This window comes from Pteropus alecto, unplaced genomic scaffold (genome assembly GCF_000325575.1).
Source record: "Pteropus alecto unplaced genomic scaffold, ASM32557v1 scaffold39, whole genome shotgun sequence".
Classification (NCBI taxonomy): Eukaryota; Metazoa; Chordata; class Mammalia; order Chiroptera; family Pteropodidae; genus Pteropus; species Pteropus alecto.
In genome coordinates this window covers 3346241-3355672 of record NW_006443568.1, presented here as the reverse complement: position 1 = coordinate 3355672, position 9432 = coordinate 3346241, and the positions used below count along the sequence as shown (strand labels likewise).

At 44.1% G+C, this 9432-nt stretch overlaps 1 protein-coding gene across 2 annotated transcripts in view; it reads right to left on the bottom strand.

Annotated features, from left to right (window-relative positions):
• DLGAP3 (DLG associated protein 3) overlaps positions 1–9432 on the bottom strand; it is a 34348-nt gene that overhangs the window by 2297 nt on the left and 22619 nt on the right. For both annotated transcript variants that reach the window (XM_006924257.3, XM_025041485.1), the window contains 2 exons: positions 979–1463; positions 1–39 (listed from right to left, as the gene is read on the bottom strand). The exon at positions 1–39 is cut by the window's left edge and continues 44 nt beyond it. In XM_006924257.3, coding sequence (XP_006924319.1) covers positions 1–39; positions 979–1463 — 524 coding nt within the window. The remainder of the gene's footprint in view (positions 40–978; positions 1464–9432) is intronic.

Below are 9432 nucleotides of genomic sequence, written 5' to 3'. Positions count from 1 at the left end.
GTTGTGTGCTGCCCACAGCACTGCGGATCTTCTCCAGGACTGGACAGCAGAAGGAGATTCGAGGAAGGGAATGATGCCTTTCCTTCCCCAGCCTCCCGGAAGTCTGCCCTGAATGACTCTGACCCTTCTGTTATCTGGCACTCTGTAACTGTCTCCTCCTACCGCCCCCCCATAGCATCCTCAGCTTCCTAACAAGCAGCCCCTATCTCACTTCACCAAGAAGACTGTATCCTCAGATAATGACGTTCATTCCTTCATGTAACCTACATTTCTTGAGTGCTTATCTTCCTGTGTCCTTCCCTCCCATGTCAGAGAACAGATGGACATCAGCCCCAGCCTACTCCTATAGCCTTAGCCAGGCACTAGCTCCATGACCACCCACTGGCTGAACTTTGTCACTTACCAGTGTATGACTCCTTGGCTCTTTAAGAATTACTAAATAATTTCATGTACATGACACCCGTCTTCCTAGTCACTACCCCCATCAACTTGGGGATTCTAGGGCAAGGCTGTATTTCCCCTCAGACTGAAATTGCAAGGAAAGAACATGTCTTCCTGGCTTAATCTCCTTCACCCATGCCTCACACAAGATCTGACATTGTACACTGCCTCCCTCTCTGCCTTGAAGTCCTGGCCCCAGGATCTGGATCAGGCCCAGAGCCCCACACCAGCCCAGATCCAAGAGTTCCCTTGACCCCCATGGACTTCCTGGCTTGGACTGGCAGCCATCTCCTGAAGGTCCAGCCCTTTTGCCTGGTCACCTTCCCCATTGCTAGCCTTGGCCTCTGAAGCTGCTACCTGCTTCCTTCCAAGAACTCCCAGAACGCCCTGCTGCCAATGGGGACCCACCAAGATCTGACACTAGAGAACCAAAGTGTGAGGACAGTGTCCTCACATCCAACCAAAGAGCTCTCTTATTATGCTGCTGCCCCTGCTACCCCCAGCCATGATCCCTCCAAGTAGAGTTCCCTCACTTACTCTCCTCCGGCAGCTCATAGTCCTCCGCCTCGCGCTCCATCTGCTGGCACCAGTGCTCCAGCTTCTCCACCTCCGCCCTCAACATCTTGATGAACCACTCGCCATCCCGTGGGCATGGGGATGTGCGGCCTGAGTCAGGGAGGCTACGTGAGCCGCGCTCCATCCAGGAGTCACGGCGGCCAGCCCCAGGACCCTGGGTTGGGGCAGGGGCAGGGCCGGACGACCCATCAGTGGCCGGCGGCTCATACGGCAGTGGGTAGCCCTCACGGTAGGCCCACTGGCCCTGCGTGTGGACCGTGCGGAAGACTGAGTAGGTGGGGGCCCGGGGCCCAGGCTGGGGCTCAGAGGCATGCCTCTGGAAGGAGCGTCCGAACTGTAGGGCCTTGTCTTCTGTGGCCACTGTGGCCAGGCCTGCCAGGCCCTCCAGCTCCAGGTCTGCCTGCACGCCGGCTGTCACACTGTTGGAGCGCTTGAACCTCGCCCGCCTGGTGAGAGAGGTGGCTATCATCTCTGCTCTTGCCAAGTATCACCCCCACCCTCACCCCGACCCCAGGGCAAAAGAAAAATGGATGAGAAAGGAAACCTACAAAGTGATGGACATTAATCCAGGACCTTTAAATATATCATTCCTTGCAACATGTGGGCACATAATATACCTACCTGTTTTAGTGTCTCCCGACAAGGTGATACTTAAAATATTTAACAACCTGTACTCCATGAGCAGAACAGCATACACCAATCAGAACCGACACAGCCCAAGTGCCAGAGCACCGCCTGGACAGAAGCTGGATTGGACGGGGAGAACCAGAGGGGCCATGGAAGGGCCAGGGTGGTGGCTCTTTACCAATGAATACGAAAGTATTTTGGCATTCTAACAAAACTATGTCTTTGCTAACTTACACCAGCTGTACAGGTATGTCCTCAGCCCTGCAGAGATATGAATAAATTAAGGTTCAGAGAGGCCCATGGGCCTCCAGCTACAAAGTTAGCAGAGCCAGGATTTGGACCCAGGGCTGCCACTAGCTTCACAGCCCAAGTACTTTGCAAGGCATCAGCTGCTAGAACATGAGGAAGAACTGCCCTGGAGCAGGTGGGGGGAAGGAAGTGGCTGCAGCTGGGAGGACTTCTCCTCTAGGGACCCCCATGGCTAAGCCCAGAGCCTGGCCAGACACAGTCAGCTGCTGCCAGTGGAGCTGAATTAAGTTGTTGGCAGGAATGACATAAGGCCTGGAAATTTCTTATCTTTGAATTAATATGTAAATCATATGCAAAACAGAAAGTCAATTGGCCTTGCTCTTTCCACCCCCTAGGTTCAGAATGGGGGCTCTTTTCTATGAAGAAGTCAGTGTACTCCTGAGGTGCATGAGGCTGGGGTCAGATAATATTTGAAGTGGGAGTCAGGAGATATGGGGGTGAGAGGAGAGGTTAACAGAAATTTGAGGTCTGGAAATTCAAGAACCATAACAGAAAGGCTGACGTGTCCTAAGCAACCTCCACCCTTGCATGATCAGGCGAGAGGGGTTTGGTCGTGGCCAGCTCTCGGGGCCCTTCCAGCTTCCCATGAGATTCCCCCAACTCCCACGACTTCAAGCTTCCTCTTGCTGCTCAGGCCTTCTCTCCCTGCCTGCCTGCCTTGCCTGCCTGCTTCCCTCCAGCTGGCAGGCTGCCTGCTGGGAGCCTGTTGCCATAGAAACTAGACCCAGAAGGATGCTCCAGGACCCGGGGAAGAGAGATGCACTCATGTGCAGTCTCCAACGAGCCCTATGTCCCAACCCCCACCCAAAGAGGGAAAGCAAGAACATATTGCATTGTCTCTCACATGGTCTTCACCTTGGCACGTGCCATGTGCTGTCCTGGTCAAGACTTGCATCACCCGCTGCCTTGACTATTAGATCAGCCTCCTTTTAGACACCTCTGCCTCCACTCAGTACAGCACAGAAGAGCACTAGACCAGGAGGCAGCCCTGAGATCTAATGCTGGCCTTGTTGTTCCATGCCTTTGGGAAGTCACTCACCCTCCATCTAGGCCATCTAATATATATGTGCGTGTATATAAAATATATGATATATATGGTTATATATTACTTAGAAATACAAACACAAAATTTATTACAGCAGCAATCAGAAACTAATACAGCCAGTAAAGAAAAATCAACTGAAAATAGTGAAGAGCGAGACAGTAGTCCAACAGACCAGAAATAAGGGGGATACATAATGACTCACACCCTCTGAGCACTTAGTACATGCTAAGCTAAGCACTGTACATGAATAAACATGCTCAATCCTCACAAATAGTCCCATGATAAGGGTGTTAGTATCACCTCTACTTACAGATGAGAAAACTGAGGCTCAGAACAGTCAAGTGAGTTTTTTTATCAATTTAATACAGTTTGGCTGCAGAGGCCAGATCTTAAACCGTGACACTCCACCGGCCCCCAAGGATTGAGGAAGGAGGCAGCTTTAAACAGGAAGACAGATGCCTCACCCCTGAGGCAGGACTGGTGGAGGAAGCAAGGGAAGAGATACAAGTAAGTTGAGGATTGGTGCAGAGGTGGAGAGAGGTCCCACTAGATCACCTCCATTATTACAATGAAGTCAGCAGGGAGATTGTTTGCTGGATATTTGAGGGTGGGGATTTGGAGAAAGGAAAGAGAATGAACAGCTTTAGGGGAGGCAGCCTAGCAGAGTGGTTAAGCATGTGTATTCTGGAGCCAGACTGCCTGGGTCCAACACCTAGCTCTATGGTTTGTGCCTCAGTTTCCTCATTTATAAAGGAAAATGATAATAGTGCCTGCTCAAAACATTGTTATGAGGTAATATATGCAAAGGACTTAGAACAGCACCTGGCCTGCCCATTGTTAAATGTTAGCTATTACAAGAGGCAGGAAGGAGTGTAGCTCTTGCTAAAAAGAAAGAGAGCCGGGAAATAAAATCATGGGACTGTAGCACTGAGAACCCAGCTAGGGCATTGTAGTTATTAATTACTATGATTGCTATTGATCATTTCCATCTGTTCTCCCACAGTGCTCTGAATAAAACCTCTTTTATACTCCATATCACATTGTATTGCAGTTAGTGATTTGCATGTCTGTCTCCCTTACTAAATAGGGCAGTTGCTCATACATAATGTTAGCTGAGCGGTTGGTTGGTTGGCTGGTTGTCTGGTTGGCTGGTTGGTTGGCTGGTTGGCTGGTTGGTTGGTTGACTGGTTGGTTGATTGGAAGAAAGGATGGTAGAGACAACTAATCATCTTCAAAACCCATTCTTCCTTTCTTCCTTAGTAACAGAATCTCACAATTTTAAGCTGGACACATGGCCACTTTGAATAAAGATTCATTCACCAATCTCCCTTGCAGCTAGTTGTAGTCATGTGGCTAAGTTCTAGCTCACAGATATAAGCAGAACTGTGAGACGTCCAGGAAATATTCTTAAAAGGAGAACATGCCCTTCTTTGTTTCTTCCTCCTCTCTGCTGACCAGAATGCAGACATGATGGCTGGACCTCAAGCAGCCATCTTGGAACATGAGATGGAAGCCAAGTACTAAGGATAGAGGAGTAGTAATAAGATAGAAGGAGCCTGGGTCTTGACACTGTAGAGTACCTACTAGCCCTCAACTGACTTTCTGGACTTCTAAGCAGGAGAGAAATAAACTTCTATCATATTTAAGTCACTGTCATTTAGGGGTTTTCTGTAACTCACAGCCAAACCTCATCCTAACTATAGCAGATGCATTTTCAGGGTAGTGAAGTTCAGGGCTTATGTTACTATTTAGTTTCGGGTTTGGCAGTATTTGCTGTGGCCTTCACCAATAGCTATAAACATGGGATAGAAACTGGTTTCAGTTATGAATGATCACTATTTCAAAACAATGCCTTTCACAATATTTTCTCCCCAAGCCTTTTGACAAGGCTGAGGAGGCTTCTTTAGTTCTTTAGGCTGACAATGATCACATTCCTGATGATTCTGAAAGTAGTTATCATGGTTACTTCAAGACACATTTCTACTGTGATTCTCTAAGGGATAATGCAAGCAGCTCTGGGAAAAAACTGGCTCATCCCGAGAGACACAGTGTCCAAGGAATGCTCAACATCCAGAAGTTGTCAAGAGGTTTGGCCAGGAGCATTTGGCAGCAGGCTGGAGGGCATGGGAGGGGGAGTGGGCAAGGAAGAGGAAGGGCAGGGACATTTCAGCAAGGCTCAGCCATTGTACGTGTGCCCTCTTTGAGAAAGCATCTAGGAGCTTAAATATACAATCAATCCAGAGTCCCCAAGCCCACCACCTCAGCCTGGGGACTATGACAGTGATGCTGAGGTGGGGCTAGGATGGGAGATTTAAGAAGAGTCATGATGATGAGTCAGGAACCATCCTGGAAGTGATGACTGAGACATGGAGGCAGTGTCCATGCCCAGGCCTTGTGGTCTGTCAGCAACTCTTCGCTTTTTGTTCTCGTAACGTAACTTCATGAGATGGAAGCTTCCTTCCCAGAACTCAAGGGGCTCTGTTCTTCCCATACACTCCCTTCCTAAGGTCCCAAAGCCAGAAATGACCATGATGCCAAGAAAGGCATTTGGGGGTAGGCTGGCCTTCCTACAGAGTTCTCCAGGGGGTCCTGGTTAGGCACAAGTGGGTATAAGTAGGACTGTCAGATAAAATACAGGACTTCAGTTAAACTTTAATTTCAAATAAATAACAGATACATTTTTAGTATGTCTCATGCAATATTTGAGAAATACTTATACTAAAAATTATTCGTTGTTTATTCAATAATCAAATTTAATTGGATGTTCTGATATTTTTCACTTATTTCATTTTGTTTTTCTTAAATCTGAAATTAGAATAAGATCTTGGTGGGGGGGGCGGGGATCTAGAAGTAGAAGATACAGGAGACCTCCCTAGTTAGAGAGAGTTAGAGGCAAAAATCACATGGTTTCTATGTTCTCAAAGGGCCCCAGGAACATTCTACTAATATTCAGCAAGAACATTTGATGCATTCTTTTATCATGGCCCAGAGTGTGCTGGGTCTGGGAAGAAAGTAGGATGGATGCCCTAAGACAGGGCTGGTAACTGTTTCTTAATTATACTCCCTCTCACCACAGGGCCTTAGTGCATGCTGGTCCTTCTGCCTGCAACACTCTTATCTCTTATTTTTATCTAGTTAACTTTTGTTCATCTTTCAGATCTCCATTCAAATGTCACTTCCTCAGGGAAGCTATGGCTGACCTCTCTAGCTGGGCCCCTATTATGCACTCTCATAGCATACATACCTCTCCTTTGTGGCACTTTTTACAGCTGTTACTTCTACATCATTTATGAGGTTCTTAGAAGAACACGGCTGTCAGCTTCACAAGGCAGGGACTATGTCTGGTTCTGCTCGCCTTTATATTCTCAGTGCCCAGCATAGTAATTAACAAGTAATAGAGATACAATAAGTATCTGTGGACCAATGAATTTTGGGTGGGCGTGCAGTGGAGATAGAACTGAAGAGACACCAACTCCCACCCCTGTATATTTCTAAGCCAAGTCACCAGTGATGATGGACAACTTGAAGGACACTTAGACAACTCCCAGGTATGAGAGGCAATAAATCTGAATTCTTCACCCAATAGGTTAGCAAGGAATACCCTGAAAAGCAGAAAAGAGAGACCTTTCCTCCTTGAATATTTTTTAAAAAGGAGAGACAGAGAAAGAGAGAGAGAGAGAGGGCGGGGAGAGGGGTCCAGCAAGACAGGAACAAGGACACGAGAGTCCAAGGAAATGGTGTGGCAGCAGGTGGGGGGCTAGTCCTGGATATTTGCCTGGAAAAGCTGCTGGTATTCACGGCTCACTTTTATGTACCAGTTGGGACACGGTGAGTGGTAAGTGAGACTTAAAGTGCCAGGGACATAAGGAACAGAAAGGATGGTGCAGGTGTTTAACCAAGGATGCCTTCAGCAGACAAGCAAGAGAGCCTGGCCAGAAAGATGTGCCAGATTTCTTTTCTCCCCACCTGTCACCCACTCTGGATTCCCAGTGTGATCACCTGTCCCAAGCAATTCAGTTCTTCAGACATTTATCCAACACCATCTCACCATCACCCCTTATCAGCCCACTCCACCAAGACCTCCCTGAGCACCTATACAAGAGCAAGGAAGACCTCATTCTCTGCCTGTCACTGCCCTTCCCTAACCTTGCTCCAAATGCTTCTCAACTTGGTCCACTTTTCTCTGTCACTGCTGCTATAAACCTAGTCCAGACAACTCATCAGTATTGTAGACCGAACTAACTTAGGAAGCTCCAACCCTCCCCTTAAACATATAGAAATGCTAGGTAAAAGAAAGTAAAAAGGTGGTTTTGCTATAATGCCAAGCTTGAAAGTAGAAAAGAGAAATTGTCAAGTACCAGAAACAAAAAGGAAATTCAAAACATGAGTAGTGAGAGAGAATCTAAGCCAAATGAGCCTCAGGAACACCAGGCCAGACATATGCTAGAGGCTGGATGGTAAGACTCAGGTTGAAGAGAAGAGACCTCAAACCTGTGCATCCTGGGGAGATGGAAGGAGACCCTATGCATAAAACCAGCAGCCTTGAAGGGTCATTTCACTCACAAACTTGGACTAGAAAATTCATGTCATGATTCAGGAAAGTGGCCAAGAAATAGGATGCTGAGAAAATAAAACATTAAGGCTGCTTTGTGTGTGGGTGTGGGGTTCAAATGAGTACTAGCAGTGAAATACAGAAATCTCAAGCTGAGATATTAACTCAAAACTGGTCCCAAGCTCAAGAAGTACTTCAGCATAAAGGAAATTGAACCCATCAGGAAGGAGTGGCCAGAAACAAACAATAGTGAACATGTAATTGTTAAAATATGTTTGTAAACCCAAACTATTAAACCATAAAATATATAACAACTGATTTAGAAGAGTGTTTTTCATGAAGAGGTATAATAATCAAAATACTAGATAAATATAACATGAGAGATGGGAGGAGGGACTTAAGAAAGTGTTCCAAGGTACTTGTTTTGTGCCTAACAAGGATAGAAAAACTGACTGATTTTAGACTTTATTAGTAAAATTTGAAATTTAGTATATTTGTTAAAAAGTTGAGGGAAATCAGGACTAAAATATAAACTTCCAAACCAGTGGAGGGAAGAGAAATAAAGTGAATTTGATCAGTTCAATAGAAGGCAGAAAAGTAAGGGAGGAGGACAGCAAAGAAAAAGCCTATCAAATGGAAAATTTTAAAATAAATCAGTAATCAAAATACATAAAAATGGAGTAAATATGTCTACTAAACTCTAGTTTCATATTGCTTACAAGCAACACATCTAAAACAGGAGGATATAGGAAGGCTGAAAATAAAAGGATGGAAAAAATATACTGGAAAATTAACCATAAGAAAGAAGCCATAGCAATAAAATCAAGCAAAATAAACTTCAAGGCAAAAACCACTAATAAAGATAAAAAGAAACAAATTTCACAATAAAATGGCCAACCTACCAAGAAGCTACAACAATCATAAGCCTAAATACTTCTAAATAGCACCTTCTCAAACTAAAGGAAAAATTAATAAAATTACTAGGGAAAATGATGCGTCCAAAATCACGGTGAGACATTTTAACATACCTCTCTCAGATCAAACATCCAAAAAAAAAAAAAAATCAAGGTAGACATTTGAAAAATATAACTTATATGTCTGATCATATATATGTAGATATGATGGAGAAAGCCTCGACAAATTCTAAGGAATATACAGAATGCATACCATGACCACTATGTGGCAAATTTAGGAATCAATAATGAAAAGGTAGATCTCTCCCCCAATAAACACATTTGAAAACTTTAAAAAATATATATCTGAAATAATTCATAGATTAAAAAGAAAATTATGATGAAAGTTACAAACTATTTCAAACTAAACAATGAAAACACTGCATCTCAAAACTATGAGATGCAGCTATAGCAGTATAGTTAGAAGGAGTTTATAGCCTTAAAAACATGTTAGAAAGTAAGAAATAGCATTCAAGAAGCTGTAAAAAGACAAAGATGGTAGAAGAAAGAATACAATAATATAAAAGTATTAGAAGGAAGAAAATATTAAAGATAAAAGAGAAAGGAACAATAGAGATGCTCACCGAAACCAAAAGCTGGTTTTTTTAAAGACCAATAAAATATAATTCAAAAAAAAATATTTAAATGATGAAATATACAAACCAGTCAAGATTGATCAAGAAATGGATGTAGGGCATAAATATATAGTATTAGGAACAAAAAGGGGGTATAACCTATAGATAAAATAAAAGTTTATAAAGTTAGAATACTACAATAAAGAATATTGGTGCCAAAATTTTGAAAACTGTCATTTTTTTGTAAACTGGTCTATTTTTTAGAAAAATATAAATCATCACACTTAACTCAAGAAGGAAAATGAAACCAGAATAGATCAATAACCACTAAAGAAACTGAGGCTGTAGTTTAAA